A 19,912-nucleotide genomic window follows, 5' to 3' on the forward strand; every position below is an offset into this window, starting at 1 on the left:
AGCATGTCTGCCTGGCCGCTCATGATTTGCAGCATCTCCTGAGTGGTACTGCGATCATGCTCCTGCATTTCTCTGCGACTCTGCCTGTCCATGTCCATATTCTGGGACAAGGTCAGCCACCATGCTCTGAGCTCTGTCTCTGCAGCCGCAGAGGGGTTCATGAGCTCACCAAACAAGTCATCTCTTGGTTTTTTTTTTTTCCTCTTTCTAATCTGCGATAGTCTTTCCGCAGCATTTCTTGAGAGTGGGGCTAAGGCCAACTTCTACAGAATGGGAAAAAAAACCAAGGTAGCCATTATTAGCATAGTGAAGAAAATGATACGACTGCAACAATGTAGACAATAATCCCCATGCAGTTCACAGGGCAAACACAGAGCCTCATTCCATTCCTGATGCCCTTGCAGAGAGGATCTGAGGAGGATGCCCTTGCAGAGAAGATCAGCGTGGTGGTGGTGGGCGGAGACTCTGTTGGTATTTTAAACCTTTACAGAGAGGAACTGCGGAGAGCATGGGGTGGGGGAGGGGGGGGGGTCTCTGCAGGTACTTTAAACATGTGCGGTGTGCCCTTACGGAGAGGCACTGTGGACAGTTGGTGGGGGGAGTCTCTGCTGGTATTTTAAACCCTTACGGAGAGGAGCTGCGGAGAGTGGGGGGTTTGAGGGAGGTCTCTGCTTAAAATAAAGATTTGCTGGATGCAGCGGGGTACCAGCAGTGTTCCGCCATGGTGCAGGCTCCCTTGATTGCAGTGAAGTATCCTACCGTGGAGGGAGGAACAAGGCAGCCCTCCCCTGAAAACTTTTGTGAAGGATAACAGATTACATACATGAAAGTTTCCGTGAGATATCAACTGATGATGAACGTAGCATTTCCCATCACATAAATAAACTGTTCCCTGGTAACCCCCCAGTACAGTCACCGAAACGCCTGAAATCCCCTTCGTGCTCCCCCCACCCAATGTAAAAGGACAGAAATGCTAAGAAGAAAAAAAACTCACCGGATGTGCCTTTCACAGGATCATTAGTGCTGTCCTCTGTGCTGCTGGACTGCTCAGGAGTCAGGAATATGTCCTGACTTTCAGAGAGAACGGACAGCATGCTCAGCCTCCTCCTCGTCCCCGGAGCCCTCATCATTGAGCATGGACTGTGATCTTGCAGAGGTATCAATGCTGCGGGGCGGCACCGTGGTGGGATCGCCACGGAGAATTGCATGCACCTCATCATAGAAGCGGCATGTTTTGGGCGAGGAGCCAGAACGGCTGTTTGCTTCCTTGGATTTCTGATATGACTGATGCAGCTCCTTGATCTTCACGCAGCACTGCTGAGCATCCCTCTTGTATCCCTTCTCCATCATGCCCTGGGATATCTTCCCATAAATGTCCAGATTCCTTTTGCTGTCTCTGAGCTGAGCCAGAACGGACTCCTCACCCCACAGACCAACTCCATGCTGGAGTGCGTTGGGGCTTTGCAGTACCCATGCAGAGAACAGTGACAAAGCTCTCTCCCCGCTGGCAGCACAGGAAATGAAAATTCAGATCTTCCCGGGGCTTGAGGGGAGGGGACATTTCCTGGTAGCGTGACCACAGAGCAGCACAGTGTGACTGTCCAGAGCAGTCAAAACTGGTCATTGGGAGGCCAATAAATTAGATTTAAGTGAAGTTGTGTCTACAGTGACACTAAATCGAATTAACAAATTTGATTTAGGTGCTACGCCACTTGCAGAGGTGGTCTTATTTAGTCAATTTTTGAGGTGACTTAATTTGAATTAACAGTGGTGCCAGTGTAGACGCAGGTGTACGTAGGTTGACGTAAGTGACTTTACGTCAATCTATATCGCCAGTGTGGACCAGGCCTTAGGTGGTTTTATTATGGGATGGGAGAGCTCTCTCTTGATGACACAGCATCTACACAAGCACTCTTAAGCTGCACCGCTGTAAGTTTTAAGTGTAAACGAGCCTGCACTCTGAGTCTGGTCCATCGGCAGGGCACTGTGTCCCTGGGGTCCTGAGGAATTGTTCCTGCTGCAGGAGATGGGGCTGGGCCCAATGTCCTACTGGCCAGGCTGCCCATGCATAGCACCCCTGCCAGCAGTGCCCCAACATGTGTGGGGAAAAGGAGACACTTTAGGGGGCCTTGCCCAGGCTGCAACCCCCATGGGGATGTGTGTGGGAGGGGGGCCGGGTTACAAGTTTATACTGGGTCTGAAAAAATTATGCTTGGGCCCTGCCTGCTAGGAACATGTGGCAGTCGGCACCGGCTCTGTCTGCCCACCAGCGCCATGGTGGAGCGCTCTGTCCCCACCGTCACCGCCTCAGGCCCGCGCCCCGCGGGTGGCAATGGGAAATGGGATTCCCGGGGGGCGATCGTGGGCCGGAACCGGCGCGCTGGGGGCAGGTTCCCAGCCGGACCCGAGTGATTACTCCCCCCCTCCCCCCCTTCCACGCCGTTCGCTCAGTGTCTCGCCCGAGCGCGGGGCTTCCTTCCGGCCGCCATTTTAGTTGCTCGCTGTGCTTGGCCTCGCGGCGCTGCCGCCGCTGCTGCTTCTCTAGGAGCGGAGAGCGCGGACGGAGCCGCCGGACCCATCCCCGGCTGGAGCCCCCCCGTTGCCGCCGACACCATGTCTAAGCGCCACCGCCTAGACCTGGGGGACGACTACACCTCCAGCAAGAAGCGCGTCACCGCCGACGGGTGAGGACGCCGGGGCCCGGGCCCGGGCCTGGTCGCGCGGCCTGCGGGCGGGGGCCGGGTGCTCGCGCTCTTGGAGCGGCTGCCGCCTAATCCGCTTTGTACCCTCGGCGCCAGACTCGCTCCGCGCCAGTTTGGGCCTGGACGGGGAACCCGGCGGGGCTCGGAGCCGCCTGGGCGCGGCACGCACAGGCCGCATGGCGATTCCCTGGGGCGGGCACGTCTCCTCGTCCCGCTTGGGGGGGGGCGGCCCAAGAGCTCGGCGGCTTCCCAGTACCCAGGGAGGCTTCTCTGTCTTCTGTAAGAGGCGGGAGCCCCGGTGCAAGGCAGGGGACACGGCGGAGGGTGCGGGGCGCCGGGCGAGCTGGGTGGGAGCGGCGGGGAACCGGCCCCTCCGCCTTCCGCTGCAGGGAGCCGAAATTCTGGCCAAGGTGGGCTCCGATTTACAGCAGAGAGGTGCGTGTATCGGTGCAAACGGTGACCCCATCCGTCCTCCGGTTACCCGCTCTTCGGCTCCTCGTCGCTAGGCCAGATAGTCCCGTGAACCTGGGTCCCAGGGTAGCGCTGAGCAGAAGGATCAGTATTTCTAAACTCGGGTCCTTAAGGCTCCAACATGACCTGAACCAGAGCATAGTGATGGGCCCTAGGCCGGTTATCTTCCCTGGGTAATTTTAGAGTGATCTCGGCAACTTCTGTCTGCAGCTTTGCAAACTGCTGTTTACAAGTAACAGCTATGATTAGTGAAACTGAAGTGGGGGGGAGTGGACGACAAAATATTGTTTTGTTTGTGTTCTTTGCATTTTTCAGTATTTTGTGCCCCGTCAGTTTCACTTTTCTCTGTGTAATCAATCCCTTTTTCTTGTTTGTGGGAGGTTTTGTGAACAACAAAGGGGAAAGCATTAAAAAATAACTGTAAATTCACTTGAAGAGATGATGGGAGACTGAAGGGTGAATTTCATTACATAGAATTTATTTGTAACTTAGACTGGAAATTGGTGGGATGGATGTTTTAAAAAAAATCCCAAAATTTATCTTTTGGTTGAAGCATTTGAATTCTGAAATTTAAAATAACATTCTGCAGATTTTCTTAGTTGTATGTGGACAACAGTGTAGAAGTCCATTTAATCCAGTATCTCTTCTGTGAAAGTGGTTAGTGCTGGAAGCTTCAGAGAAAGATGCAAGAAATGCCAAAGAAGACACTTATGCAATAGTTCTCCCATTAGGGTGAATTTCTTCCTAATCCATGTCAGTTGGCGATTGGTGTATGCTCTGAAGCATGAGGGTTCGTAGTCCTTAATTTTTTAAAAAAGTGATTACCCTATCAAATGCGACTGTGGGTGGTCTCATTCATAAAAGTCTGATCCTAGTGGTAGGCTTATATTTTCAAAGAAAAGGTGTGAAAGCTGCTCACTGTCATATGACCTCCTTCTGCTTCTAGACTTTTCCTCCAAGTAAGTGTCTTTTTTTTGCCAGGTGTAGTTTGCATAGAAAATAAATGTCAATTTAGAAAAATGCAATTTCTCAACTTCTCTGTCCCTTTGTATTGGTTCTGACCTCACTACTAATAGAAACATTTTCAGAGTTTAGTATATGCACATCTCATTAAACATGCTGTTCTAGATAGATCATTACCTGTTTTTAAAACTCCAAAACTACTTCTGCAGCATTCCAATAGACTTGTCCCTCACAACTGAATAAATACATTGCTGGGAAGCCTGAAAACAAAGCTTTTTCCAGTTATAACTAAGGATACTTTTCCTGGCTAGTGTGGGGGCGTAAGAAGACATCAGTTTCAGCAAAATGTAAGCTTTCATTTAAAAATTAAGTTTTAAGCTCTTATTATAATTATATTTATTAGTGGTATTACATTAATGCAGAAGGGCTTCAGTCACATCAGAGCCTCATTGTGATGATGGTGTTTAGATAACATGAGAAAGGTGATGGTTTACAATCCAAGGCCCTGATGCATCTTCTCAAAGCACATTTCAGAATTAGTGCCTGAATTAAGATAAAATGGAACAAGTTTTTGAAACAAGCAACCAGAGGCACTGCAGAGAGAGAATGAGGGTAATAGTGACACAAAATATGCTATATTGACATATTATAGATTTGAGGTCTCTCTCTAAAAGATAAACAACATTTTAATGGTGTCAGTAATTCTTATTGGTCACCTCTAAAGCCAGACAATGAAGGATTTAGAGATCGTAAATTGGAGCTCTTATGGGCCCTTTCTCATAAGAACATGGAGTATTGGCCTTTCCTCATTCATTCAGCCACTTCTTTTAACAATCTTGGGCTTAGAGTTTGTAAAATAGCACACATTTATTTTGTATCTTTAGTTGGTTGCAACTTCGGTTTTTTGTAGGTAGAAAAGTTCCCTTGCCTATTCATCTACTTCATGTGTTAAAAGGAGGCATGGCCAGCAGCAGCCTGAGATGCATATGAGATATTGTGAGGGAAAGTAATTGGCCATCAACTCTCTTCAGGAACTCTGCCTATTCTGAGGCCTGGCCTATACTTACCGGGAAATTTGGTGGCAGTCAACAGGAGTTACCCAAGCTATGTGGAGTAGCTCATATAACTCCCGTTGACTTGGTAACGTCTGTTTAGCGTGCCATCTCCACTATGCTGCACCGACAAAACATGTGTACTCGTCAACACAGCACTGTGGATTTTTGAAGGTGGTTTTACTAGATCAACTTCTGGATCAATTGAGTGGGTCTTCACTTCTGCTCAATCGATCCGACAGCGGTGAATTTGCCTCCATCAGTGTAGCTATACCCTGAATAATATGGGGCAGCCTGGTGGCCAGTAGAGGAGTTTGTTTCCCCCAAAATAGAAAGGGAAAATAAGAAGTGTTCTAAAGAGCTTAGTTGGCCATTTACTTTTAGTTGATATTATTAGGATTATTTTTGTTGTGCCATTTGAAGTTTGTGGATTGAAAGTCAAAGGATATGGAGTTGGGGGAATCCTCAGCTTGCAAGTCAAAAGGTCACCAATCATTCTTTGGTTTTTACATATGTAAGTATAACAGTTGTTTATCTGTAGTTGCAGTATCTGACCATTGAACCGTTTTGAGGCAGTTTGATTTGTATCAACAGCATGCTGTAGAAATTCTGTAGAAAAAGTTGGGCTACTTGTAAATATTTTTTAAAAGATTTGTAAAGGACACAGTTCCTATTTAAAATGTATTAATTTTATAAATATCTTATTTACAACTCTTACGACGATGTGGATAAGATAAATTATCTCTTTTGCAGCAAGAGAGAATGCTGTTATTTTGAGGTACTAAACTTTGTTTAGTTTACTGGTAAATCTTTTCCAGGAACAAAAGTATCCACATATAATACATCCAACTACAGCTGACTTGTTTCAGAGGGCTGGATTTTCAAAGGTATCCTCTGGTTTTCTAGGTGCGTGGCTTTAGACAACTAGATTTTAAGAAGCGTTGAACACTTACAACTTCAACTTAAATTAATCGAATCAGTGCCCTCTGTAACTTTGAGGTCATGTCTACACTACAGAACCGATGTCAGCATAGCTTTGTCAGCACAGCCACGTAGTGTAGATACAGTGTATGCAGGCATATGGAATTGTTTTGCTGGCATAGTATAATACAGTCTCACCAAACAGAGGTTAGCTAAACCAGCAGAAGGACTGCTGTTGACAGAGATGCATCTAAATTGTGGGTTTTGTTGTCAAAGCTATGTTGGCAAGGGGGGGGGGGTCTGATTTGTCTTCCCCCGTTCCTAACTACCACAGCTGTGCCAACATAACCTTGTAGAGTAGTCCAGGCCTGGGAATCAGGCCTCAAGTCTTCTAAAAGATCAGTACCCAGATCTAGTGGTTGCTATTGAAAATGTGGGTCAGAAACTTTTAAAGGGAAGGGGCACTTAGGTGGAAAATCACTAAATTTCTTAACTTGTATTGCTAATGACTTATTGGTATTTCAGAATTATTTTTTTCCAGAATGATTAGATTGTAAATTGACTATTTTCCTCCCACAAAAATTATTTCTGGTGTTTTGGGGAGGGGAAATAGAGGAAATATTTTTATTGGTCTGCGGTCCTTGTTCTTATGAAACCTAAAGCTGAGGCCAAATTAAATTTGATAGCCACTTGAGGCGATTTATAAAACTAAAATGCAAATTGAGTTTACTCCAGATACCTGAGCTGAATATTCCCTCCAGTCTGATTGGGATTAATCTATTTCATTTTAACTTGGCAGTTCTCTCTTAATTTAAAGGGAATTTATCATATAGTTTAGGCCCCAAATTTGAAATGCCATAGTTTGTTTTGTATCCCAGTTTCTCTGCTTTTTTTTTTTTTTTTTTTTTTTAAATCTTTTACCCTGGTTTCTCTATCATTATTATTAGGAACCTTAAGTATATCTATTTATAAAATTTGTTTTGTGTGTGTGTCAATAGTTATCTGTATATGTGCATTCTCTCTCTCTCTCTATCTCTATCCATCTATCCATCCATCCATCTATCTATCCCTCCCAACAGCTACTAGTCCCATGTTCCGTAACTGAGAACACAAAACGATGTATTATACATTTCAGGTTCCTTTGGAGAGTTATATTCTTAAAACTCATGGGATTTGTGTTTGAGTCTCAGTGACTTACATATCAAATTTGCTCAGTTTATATGTGTAAAGGTAACTTTTCTAACTGTTAGAGTTACAAACTCTTCATGGAATGTGAGAATCAAGTATTTTCTTTCTGGGTCATGCATCATCTTTGATAACAGATTTGACACTTGGTCCAGTTCTGCTACTGCATGAGCAAGAATAGAATGCAGCTTCCTCCCATAACTATAAGTGGCTCTGTGGTGGTAACAAGTAAAGGATCAAGAAAGCTGTCAGGAAAGTAAGGAGATATATAAAAAAGCCCTGGCTCTCGATATTTATTATATATATAGGGTTAAGAAGATGCTATTTTTGTATACTCACTTTTCTAATCTCATCTGTACTTAAAGGCACATGACAGCACTCATGAACAGTGAATATTATTGTAATTTTTGCATAACTAATACAGCATATGCATCAAACATAAAATTTGGTCTTTGTAACGACACAAGCAAGTAAACTGATATTTTTCCTTCTCTGAAGTACACTGAAGTGAAGCTGTTTGCAAAACTGTTGAAAATATTTACTGTGCATTCATTTTGCATGATATGCATAATATATTTCACAGTGAAACATTAGCTCAATACTTTGGTTCTTTTGTTTTAGATTGGCTCTTATTTCTAAAACTGCCGAATGTAAGGAAAAGAACCTAAACTCTTCATTTTTATCTAGATGTCTTGACATTTCCTGCATTCATAGGCAATATCTTGTCTTTAAGTATTTACTTCAACATTCTGTATTTTTGCTGTATTCTGTAAATTTTAGGAAGGATCGAGATCGTGACCGTGATCGTGATGATCGTTCTAAAGACCGTGACAGGGATCGTGACAGAGAAAGAGATCGTGACAGAGAAAGAGACAAGGAAAAAGATTTGCGTCCTTCATCTAATTCTATGTTGCTTGTTGGTGGTGGATTACCACCTTTAAAACCAGCAGTACTTCCACAGAGTATTAATCCATTTACAAACCTACCGCATACACCTCGATATTATGAAATCCTAAAGAAGCGGCTTCAGCTCCCTGTCTGGGAGTATAAAGAAAGATTTACAGATATCCTGATTAGGAACCAGTCTTTTGTACTGGTTGGTGAGACGGGGTCTGGTAAAACGACACAGGTGAGTTCTTGTTCATTCGATGCTTCATGCTTAAAGTTTAAGATTTTGTTATAGGCCGGAGTGTTTAAATCCTTGTTTTTTTGGGATTACTATGATAAATTGTTTAGTATTGTGTTAACAATTTTATTTCAGTGTCTTAGTGACACATCACAAATCTTACCTTCTTGAGCAAGACTTATTTAATTAACTTTTCAGTTGCTTAATGACTACAAAATGATGTAATGAAATTTCTCTTTCCACTCCCAACTCCTGTTAGTCTGCCTCTTAAGGGCAGGTTGTCTTTTCATGAAAGATTCAGTGAAATTTAAACTACTGAAGGCAAGTGTACTAATCTACTAAGTGTACTAATCTACAGACTTCACAGATGGTCTGTATTAGAGCCAGAATTAGAACTCATTTCCCGCCTGCTGTCCCTGGGCTATGCTCATCAAAGAAACTGAAGCTCAAATCTTCCATACTCAGGCTCCAAAGCTGATCCCAGCAATTACAGACCAGTCAGCTTAGCTTCAATACCAGGCAAATTGGTTGAAACTATAATAAAGAACAGAATTATCAGACACATAGATGACTATGATTTGTTGGGGAAGAGTCAACATGGCTTTTTAAAGGGAAATCATGCCTCACCAATCTACCAGAATTCTTTGAGGGAGTCAACAAGCATGTGGACAAGTGTAATCCAGTGGATATAGTGTACTTAGATTTTCAGAAAGTCTTTGACAAGGTCCCTCACCAAAGGCTCTTAAGCAAAGTAAACTGTCATAGGATAGGAGGGAAGGTCCTCTCCTGGATCAGTAACTGGTTAAAAGATAGCAGGCAAAGGGTAGGAATAAAAGGTCCGTTTTCAGAATGGAAAGAGGTAAATAGTGGTGTTCCCCAGGGGTCTGTACTGGGACCAGTACTGTTCTACATACTCATAAATGATCTTGAAACGGGTGAACAGCGAGCTGGCAAAATTTGCAGATACAAAACTACTCAAGAGAGTTAAATCCAAAGCAGACTGTGAAGAGTTACAAAGGGATCTCAAAACAGAATGACTGGGCAAGAAAATGGCAAATGAAATTCAATGTTGATAAATGCAAAATAATGCACATTGGAAAACATCGTCTCAACTATACATATAAAATGATGGGATCTAAATTAGCTGTTACCGCTCAGGAAAGAGATCGTGGAGTCATTGTGGCTAGTTCTCTGAAAACATCCACTCAGTGTGCAGCGGCAGTAAAAAAAGCTAACAATGCCCACATCTTGAATACTGCATGCAGATCTTGTCAACCCATCTCAAAAAAGATGTATTGGAATTGGAAAAGGTACAGAAAAGGGCAACAAAAATTATTGGTGTATGGAACAGCTTCCCTATGGGGAGAGTTTAATAAGGTTGGGGCTTCTCAGCTTGGAAAAGAGATGACTAAGGGGAGTATGATAGAGGTCTATAAAATCATGACTGGTGTGGAGAAAGTAAATAAGGAAGTGCAGTTTACCCCTTCTCATAACACAAGAACTAGGGGTCACCAAATGAAGTTAATAAGCAGCAGGTTTAAAATGAACAAAAAGAAGCATTTCTTCACACAATGCACATTCAATCTGTGGAACTCTTTGCCTTAGGATGTTGTGAAGGGCAAGACTGTATCAGGATTCAAAAAAGAACTAGGTAAGTTAATGGAGGATAGGTCCCTCAATGGATGATCCTCTGGTATTTGCTGAACCACAATAGGAACTGAATCAGCAGGAAACATTTTTTGGAGGATAGATTGCTTTTGTACGTAAGAACCAATTCAAGGTTGGCAGTGGTGTTTACAGAGCAGCTGCAGATGGTGGTGTGCTGTGTCTAGGCCTGAGAAATGAGCACTGACTGATGGGATTGCATAGTAATACAGGCTTGGGATAACAAGCAGTGGCTGTAGAACTCTATGATGTGCAAGGCCACATTCCTGGATCTGTAATTTGAGTAAGCCGCAGCTCTCCAGTGCCAAGACACCAGAGTGAGAGTGGTATTGACAGTGGAGAAGACTGGGCAGTCGCACTGTGGAAACTTGCAACGTTGGGTTGTTATTGGTCAGTGGGAGATCATTCTGGAGTTGGAAAATGCACTGGGGGGGGCCTTTGTCATGCAAGTGAGTAGGGCTGTTAATTGTCTCCTGCTATGTTGGATTGTGATTCCTGGCAATGTGCAGGACACGGGTGGATTTGCAGCATTGGGGTTTCCTGAACTGTGGTGGAGCAACAGATGGTATGCATATCCCTATTTTGGCACCAGACCACTGTGCCACAGAATACATTAACAAAAGGTCTATGGTTATGCAAGTACTGATGGATCACTGTGGCTGCATCTTTGTTGGTTGGTCCAAGAAAGTGCATGAGGCTCAGAGCTTTAAAAATACAGAAGGCTACAAACAGGGACTTTCTTTCTTGACTGGTGGACTATGATCAGAAATGTTGAAATCCCAATAAGGATCCTGGGAGACCTAACCTACTCCTGGCTCTCTGGCTCATGAAGCTGTAACCAGCCACTGCAACAGCACCTAGGAAAGATTCAGCTACCAGTTCAGCAGGTGCAGAATGACAATTGAATGTGCTTTTGGTAGATTGAAGGGATGCTGGCATTCTTTATCACAAGACTGGATCTCAGTGAAACAACATCTCAGTGGTTATAGCTGGCTGCTCTTTCCTCCATAGTATCTATGAAGCAAACGGAGAAAATTTGCTGCCACGGTGGAGGTTGAGCAGCTGTCTGCTGAATTTGAACAGCCAGACACAAGGGCTATTAGAAGAGTTCAATGTGGAGTTGTCCAGAGGGGACTTTGAAAGAGTTCTTCAACAGTGAGCTGCAATAATGTGTTGTGTACTGTGCTTTACCTGGCCCGGTTGTTTTGGGGCCTGTTAGAAATTTTGTGGTGCTTGGTGTACACCTATGAATACAACACTGTCAATGCACCTATTAATTTTGCAGTGCTTGCTGTACATTTGATTAGTGTTTTACACTAATCCTGTGAGTTGTGTCACTGTACAGTAACAAGTTGGCACTTTCAGAACTACTAAGCATGCTGCAGCATGTTTTGTGAAATAATAAAGATGAATTATTTTTCAAATAATAGTTTTATTCAGTAGCAAAAGAAAAATCTGTGCAATTTAAAAGCAACTACATTTAACTTTAATGGGACAGAACTTAACAAGGGGAAAGAACATTTATGTCCATTTTACTTATCCATGGACTGCAAAGGGAGGCAAGACCATGATATTTGAACCTGTAGGTCCACAAGAGTCTATAGCATGGGTGGGCAAAATACGGCCCATCTAACATTTCAGTTCGGTCCACCATGCACGAGCGTAGCTACGGGTGGGCCTCGGTGGGCCATGGCCCACCCACTTTGAAAGCAGTCCCATCCAATCTGTTGCTTCTGCTGCCGATGCTCTGCTTAAGCTACCCTGGACCGTCAGGCAGCTTTTGGCTGGTTGCTACCCGAACTTCCAGCTTTCGGTCACGTGCCGGTAAGCCGGACATGGCCCAGGCCTGCAGTGACTTACCAAAATTCGTGAAGTGGCCCCTCTGCGAAGTTATCGCTGATGCATGGGAAAGTGTTTTACCACTCAGAAAGAAATAAGGCTGCCACCCTAGAAAGCTATGGGAGAGTATTACAGAGTACCTCTATCAAATTTTCATCAAGCTCTCTCTGGAGAATTCAAGGGACCTTGTGTATATAACTGCTCTGCTTCGTCCCCCTTACCTAACTAGCGAGAAATGACAAGCAGATTACAACGAAAAGAGGGAGAATTGTTCTGAAATCTTTTCCAGTACAAGTAAATTAGTGAAACATTTCTAGCTGTGTCCTGTCGGGTGGTGCCCCCAGTTTTACATCAATTGGAAATACAGTTACACACTTACCCAACGTTCCTTCCCTGTGCTTGACCACCAAGACACTGGTCTGCGGTGGAGCTTCAAACAGGTCCAGTCTTGCGGCATAGCTGACCTCCTGGTCGCATCCTCTTCCTTCTCCACCTCTTCATCCATGCTGTTCATGATAGGGGCCTGTGTCTTGGGCTCCTCTGTAGTATCCACAGTGTGCGTGGCATGGTGGTGAGTCTCCGTCAAGTATGGCAATGCAGCTCTTTGTAAAAGCGGCAGGTCTGCGGCTCAGCGCCGGCTTGACTGTTGGTCTTCCTGCAGTCAAAATCGGCCTAATGCAGTTCCTTTGCTTTTACTCAGCACTGCTGCTTATCCCTGTCGTATCCCTTCTTCTTTCCCCTGTGCAATGTGCTTATAGATGTCCATGTTTCTGTGGCTTGTCCGTAGCTGTGCCTGCACAGCCTCTTATCTCCAGAGGCCCAGGAGATCAATATCTCCTATCTACTCCAAAGCCAGTGTGTGTAACTAGCATGGTCAGTTGGGCATAGATGTTCTTGCTAAGTTGGACAATCAGGAAAAGGCATTTAAAAAATTTGTGGGACTTAAAAAGGGGAGGAGGCCTTCTGATCTCCATGATCCCTGGGCAGTGGATTTCACAATTATGACCAGAGCAGTCAGTGCCAGGCATTGTGGGACAGCTGCTGGAGGACTGTTAGGGTCAACATAAGTAATGCAATGTCTATGCTCGTGCTGCGTTGACCTCAGTGCATTGACCATGACTCAATGACACTGGGGAAGGTGGTGTTATTGTATTGATGTAACAGGATGCTTATGTTGGTGGGAGAGAAATTTAAGTATAAAAACACGCACAACTAGGTTGATGCAAGGCAACTTGCCTTTGTAATGTAGACAGTCCTTATTTTCAAAAGTGGGGATTTAGGCTCCTACATCATTTGAAAATGAGACAGGTTCATAAGTCACTTCAGGCAAATGGAAAATATTCCAAATCAAGTCCTGTAATACTTAATGATTGTTCTTCAGTTTACATGTATGAGGAGCCCTGTTTGCTTCAGAGTGACTGCTTATATGCATAAGTATTCATGGGACTGGGGATCAAAGTATAAATTCTGATTTTTAAAATGAAACTCTCCCATCAATTGCTATTTAATACATATTGGATACTTTGAAAAAAAATGAAGCAGTGTCACCCATAGTTTAAGCAATAAAAGTTGGGTCTCTCTGTCGCCAGATGAAAATACCCACATTAGCTTTAGCCGAAAGTTAAGTAAATACTTCATAAAGATGCACCTGGCAGCGTCTTGTTTTTCTGAAAGGTTGGACTATGGCAGGATGTACTGGAAAAAAGTTCTTCAGCCTGCGGGAAGTGAGTCTTTCCCCAGACGTATCTGTCTTACTCTGTTGGTTTTATAAAGTCCTTTAGAAAATCAGCTCGTGTGAGCCGTTTGATTCTGCTGACCTGAAAATAGATATTTAAATTCACTTGCTATAGAAAATTAGACACAATAGAACCTTTCTAGTTGAGATGAAACACTAAGGTTTACCTACTGCAAATTTGTAAGTGAATAAGCAATAAAAAGTGTACTGTATTTTTTGCTAATTTTAGTTGTTTTAATTTATCATCCTAATGAAATACGTCTTGAAAAGGTTTGGAGTTTTCATAATACCTAACTAATCCTTGCCTCCAGAATCCCTTCTGACTTCCTACTAACACTTCACTGAGTCTGGTCATGAGTCAGCTCAAGGTACATCGAAACTAAGACTACGTGGAGTCTTAGGCTATGTCTACACTGCCAAGGGAAGTCGACTTACTTTAAGTGGACTTTCACAGCCGATTTTTAGAAATCGCAGCAGCGTGTATACCCTACGCTGTTTGCGCAGGTCTCCTGCGTTTACACTGACCAGCCTTAATTCTAATTGCAAAGCAGTGCAGTGTGGGTAGCTATCCCACAGTGCAACTAGCCACAGTGGCTGTTGGGACAAGTGTCATCGTCCAATGATGCAACGCTGCTTCCCCCACCCTTCTTCCCCCTCAAACAAACAAGAAAAGTATTTTTGCACCGTTTTTTTACTCCCCACGATTGCCATTGCTGCAGAGACATGGAGCCAGCTCAACTCTGCATTATTACTGTGAGTGCGACAAATACATCGCGGCTTATCATAGATTATTTTCAAAATAGAGCAAAACTTGAAGCACAGACAACAGCGATGACACCGAGGCTGCGCTGCTACAAGCCATCGAGTAGCACAATTCCCGATTGCTGCAGGCTGTAATGAGTCATCGGCAGTCCGTGGAGCGCCAGTTTTAGTGCAGGGAAACAAGCACAGACTGGTGGGACCACATTGTTATGCAGCTGTGGGATGATGATCAGTGGCTGCAAAATTTTTCTTTGTGAAAGGCAACTTCCCTGGACCTATGCTCAGAGCTGGCCCTGTCCCTGAAGCGCATGAATACTTATTTGAGACAAGCTATGACGGTGGAGAAGAGAGTCGCCATCGCTTTGTGGAAGCTGGCAACCCCCGACTGTTACTGCTCGGTTGGGAATCAGTTCGGAGTCGGTAAATCTACAGTGGGCACTGCTGTGAATCAAGCATGCAGTGCCATCAATAGACTTCTGCTATGAAGGATAGTGACTTTGGGAAATGTGCAGGATATAGTGAAGGTGTTTGCCATGATGGGGTTCCCAAACTGTGGGAGGGCCATTGATGGGATGACATCCCTATCTTAGCACCTGCCCACTTAGCAACTGAGTACATAAACCACAAGGGGTACTTTTCCATGGTCCTATAGGGGCTTGTGGATCACAGGGTTTGTTTCACCGACATCTATGTTGGGTGGTCTGGGAAGGTGCAAGATGCATGCGTAATTCGGGGCTGTTCTCTAAGATGCAGGCGGGTACTTTTTTCCCAGACCAAAAAACTCACATTGTGGGTGTGGAAATGCCCATAGTGATCCTGGAGGATCCTACTTACCCCTTGCTCCCTTGGCTAATGAAGCCGTACACCGGTCACCTTGACAGTGACAAGGAGTATTTTAATAAGAGGTTAAGCAGTTGCAGAATGGTTGTAGAATGTGCCTTTGGGTAGATGGAGGAGTCTCCTCACTAGGCTGGACATGAGTGAGAAGTACCTCCCTTCTGTGATATCTCTGTGCTATGTTCATAATGTGTGTGAAGCGAAGGGTGAGAGGTTCCCCCAGGGTTGGGCTGTGGAGGCAGAAAGACTGGCTGCCAGTTTTGAGCAGCCAGATGCCAGCAGTACGCTGAGAGCTAACTGTGGAGCGCTTTGCATTAGGGAAGCTTTGAAAACTAGGTTCTGCAATGAGATGCAGGACTGATTTCTGTTCCTGTATGTTGTTTGCCTTTGGTGAACATCCCCTCCCTCCCCCCCTCCCATTGATATCTGTGACCACCAAATCCCTCCTGAACAAGATATGATTTAATAAAGAAACACGTTGAAATGATGTAAAACTTTATTTCTTAACATTCAAGTCATGGGGGAAAAGGGGGAGTGTTCATTCACTGTCTCAAGGGGTAGGGTGGTAGCTTGCTGGCCAGCTGTTAGCGTGGCCGCCGCTGCTTTCTGCTCGCTTCCACCGGGGAGGAGGCGAGCACGTATTGCAGTCTGGACAATCTCCGCGACCTCTTGAGGGCAGGGGAGGGGCAGGGCAGTAAAGCCCTCGGTTGAGGAGCATTATGGAGGGGCTGCAGTGGGACTCTGTCCTGCCTCCGCTCCTCCTGAAGCTCCGCCGGAGCATCTTTGCCTGGTCCCGCATGATTGGCTGCATATCCTGCGTGGTACTGTGATCATGCTCCATCATTTCTCGGCGTCTATCCATGTCCATATTCTGGGACAAGGTCAGCCTCCACTCTCTTTGCTCTGTCTCTGCAGCAGCTGAGGCGTTCATGAGCTCACCAAACATGTCATCTCTTGTTTTTTTCCCTCTTTCTAATCTAAGCTAGTCTCTCTGCAGCATTTCTTAAGGGTTGGTCCAGTGCCGAGGTATCTACAGAATAAAAGAAAAATAACAAGGTAGCCATAGTTATCATAGTGAAGACAACGATCCCCATGATACAATGTAGACAACGATCCCCATGCAGTGCACAGGGCAAACACAGAGCCTCATTCCATTCCTGATGTCCCAGAAGGGTCTGCTCGCTGTGCCATTACAGAGAGGAACTGCAGAGAGCATGGGCGCGGGGAAGTCTATGCTTAAAACACAGCTGGATGCAGCGGGGTACCAGCAGTGTTCCGCCATGGTGCAGGCTCCCTTGATTGCAGTGAAGTATCCTACCGTGGAGGGAGGAACAAGGCAGCCCTCCCCTGAAAAGTTTTGTGAAGGATAACAGATTACATACATGAAAGTTTCCGTGAGATATCAACTGATGATGAACGTAGCATTTCCCATCACATAAATAAACTGTTCCCTGGTAACCCCCCAGTACAGTCACCGAAACGCCTGAAATCCACTTCGTGCTCCCCCCCCCCCCCCCCCCCCAAAATCCAATGTAAAAGGACAGAAATGCTAAGAAGAAAAAAAACTCACCAGATGTGCCTTCCCCAGGATCATTAGTGCTGTCCTCTGTGCTGCTAGACTGCTCGGGCGGGGGGGGCAGGAATATGTCCGGACTTTCAGAGAGAACGGATACCCAGCTTTCCTGCAGCCTGCTCTCCTCGTCCCCAGAGTCCTCATCATTGATCATAGACTGTGATCTTGCAGAGGTATCGATGCTGCGGGGCAGCACTGTGGTGGGATTGCCACCAAGAATTGCATGCACCGCATCATAGAAGCGGCATGTTTTGGGCAAGGAGCCAGAACGACTGTTTGCTTCCTTGGCTTTCTGGTACGACTGACGCAGCTCCTTGATCTTCACGCGGCACTGCTGAGCGTCCCTCTTGTATTCCTTCTCCGTCATGCCCTGGGATATCTTCTCATAAATGTCCAGATTCCTTTTGCTGTCTCTGAGCTGAGCCAGAACAGACTTCTTGCCCCACAGTTCGATGAGATATAAGACCTCTGGCTGACTCCATGCTGGAGCGCGTTGGGGCTTTGCAGTAGCCATGCAGAGAACAGTGACAAAGCTCTCTCCACGCTGGCAGCACAGAAAATGAAAATTCAAATCTTCCCAGGGCTTGAGGGGAGGGGACTTTTCCTGGTAGTGTGACCACTGAGCAGCACAGTGCAACTGTCCAGAGCGGTCAAAACATGGCATTGTGGGATACATTCCAGAGGTCAGTAAATTCAATTTTAGTGACGTTGTGTCTACACTGGCACTAAATTGATTTAACAAATTCGATTTAGGCACTACGTGACTTGCAGAGGTGGTCTTAAGTCAATTTTCCAGGCACCTTAATTTGAATTAACAGTGGTGCCAGTGTAAATGCAGGTGTAAGTAGGTTGACGTTAGTGACTTTACATCGCCAGTGTAGACCAGGGCTTAATTACCTGCAGTGCAGGCAGTTTTAGTAGCACATCAGCTAACATGGAAAAAAGATCTTCACTACTCCATTATCCTAGGGACCACTTGTATGACTCCTCCACCAATCAGTGTGGCCAATCTGTTTGCGTTCATTTCTTGCTGTGTACATGGTGATTCAGCTGTGTGTGTGCTACACACCTACTAAATTTCCAAACAAAACCTAAAAATATGATTAAAGTTGAGAGTGCATATCTGTAATTTAGGATAAAATACGTTGTAGAAATGTTTGTTTTCCCAAAAGCAAGCATGTTAAAGTCAAGAAATTCAGAGTTTAGTTTACACTCAGGTTTTTTTAAAGTGTGATAGAACGTATTTATGGAAATGTAGTTAAGGCACTTAAACAACCTTAACCATACTCTGTAGTCACATCATGTAGTAACCAAATGATTGATGACTGCATTTTAGTGTTTGAGGTCATAGATTAAATTGATTTTTAAATACACACATTTTTTTTCTTCCTCAGTATGTTATCATAGGGAAGAGTTAGTGTTTTTTGTGTGTCCTAAACATAACATGTTTGGGTTTCTTTAAATTTAATCTTAAATTCTGAATTTCCTGAGTTTATAATGCTTGGTTTTTTAGAATTAAAACCACCTTACATATTTAACCCTAAATTACTGGTATGTTATGATGGAGTTAAAGTTGAAAATAAATATTTTTGTCTGGGAATTTCCTGGTTTTATTTTTTTCAATTTAAAATTTCATACATGAGCGGTAACCAAAAAAGCTGAAGAGAATGCTGACATGATATTTAGAATGATTTCAGGATATGGAATATGAACCATAAATCACTTTTATGGCCATATTCACTAGTATGCTCTGTCTGTTTTATGCCACTCTGTAGCAGCAGTAAGCTTCTAGCGTGTACTGAATAGTTAACTGCATTTACAGCTGTCTTGCTTCACCAAAATGACTGGAATGTACACCCTGCTTTCTCCCTGTCTTTTGGACTTACTTGTATTGCCCTGCATGCACTCACATGCAGTTTCCTCCTCTCTTTTGTAATCCCTATAATTCCCCTGTTCATATGCATGCATGCCCGTTTCTCTTCTCTCTTGTACCCCACATTCCTTTGCATGCAAACACACCAGTTTCCTCTGAGTAGATCTTGTGCAATGGTAATATTTTAAAAAGAAATATTTAGATTTAATGGTTTTACTAAGTGTATCAGCAGAGAGATCCACAAAGAGTTGTCCTTTTCAAAAAGGACAATTTCCCATTCGTAATGGGAATGAGGCCATAGATACCCTCTTTCAAAATCGTTGTCACTATAGACAAGGAAGTTAGCAGTGTCTTTGAGAGCAGCTTGTGGCCTCAGTCTTATTGAGAATAGGACAGATGCCTTTCTCAAAATGGCCCCCAAGGGTAAGTTGTCTTTGGTGGCATTGAGAACATGGGAGATGAAAGCCATTTTCTAAGACAGTTCTATGTGGAATTGCAGAAGAACATTTCAGCCCCTGTGGAAGAAATTGATATGAAGAATAATGGAGGGTAGGGAAATGACTATTAATCCAAAATAAAGGCTTCATATGTCTGCACAAGATTTCAGTGAGTTTCAACTGTAAGGGAAGCTTGAAAAATTTGTGTTACTTAGGTCATTTGGGAGAGAGAAACTGGGTGCTAATTTTTGTAAGGACCCATTTAAATATCTAGTTAACTGTTTTACTGGTAAATTCTCAGAAAATATACTCTTTGCTCAGTGTCTGCTGTAATTCTGGGGAGATGACATACTTTTCGTACATAACGAAGTGATTGACCCCTTTCTGAAAGTGCAAAACTCAAGTCCACCTTTATTGTGGAACTGTAAGTGTAACTGTCTTAAATTTTCATATTGTAGATTAACCCATAGAGATAATAGCTGCTCTCATTGAGTCTCACCATTCGGAAGAGAGTACTGTTCAACATACCCCTAATGATGTCACTGTCCTGCACATGGTTCATGAGTTGAGGCCGAACGAATGGGGTTTCTGAGCATGTATGTCAACAGTCCACAAGAAAAGAATTGCGGATGAAAGCCTGGCTCCATTGACTTTAATGGGAGTTTTACCACTGACTTCAGGAGTGCAAGGATTTCACCCTGTAAACTTTTAAGCAATGTAGTTTTTAATAGTTCAAAAGTCTCATTTGCCTATGCCCTATCTCTTCAAGCA

General features: G+C 44.2%; 1 protein-coding gene across 1 annotated transcript in view; it reads left to right on the plus strand.

Moving 5' to 3' along the window:
* The first annotated feature begins 2,506 nt into the window (after positions 1–2,506).
* Positions 2,507–19,912, plus strand: part of DHX15 (DEAH-box helicase 15) — an 82,967-nt gene continuing 65,561 nt past the window's right edge. The window contains exons 1-2 of the mRNA XM_067562567.1: positions 2,507–2,684; positions 8,075–8,423. Coding sequence (XP_067418668.1) covers positions 2,614–2,684; positions 8,075–8,423 — 420 coding nt within the window. The 5' untranslated portion in view covers positions 2,507–2,613. The remainder of the gene's footprint in view (positions 2,685–8,074; positions 8,424–19,912) is intronic.

Source organism: Emydura macquarii, unplaced genomic scaffold (assembly GCF_026122565.2).
Source record: "Emydura macquarii macquarii isolate MOO-44397 ecotype Brisbane River unplaced genomic scaffold, CSIRO-AGI_Emac_v2 contig_2448, whole genome shotgun sequence".
NCBI classification, from domain to species: Eukaryota; Metazoa; Chordata; order Testudines; family Chelidae; genus Emydura; species Emydura macquarii.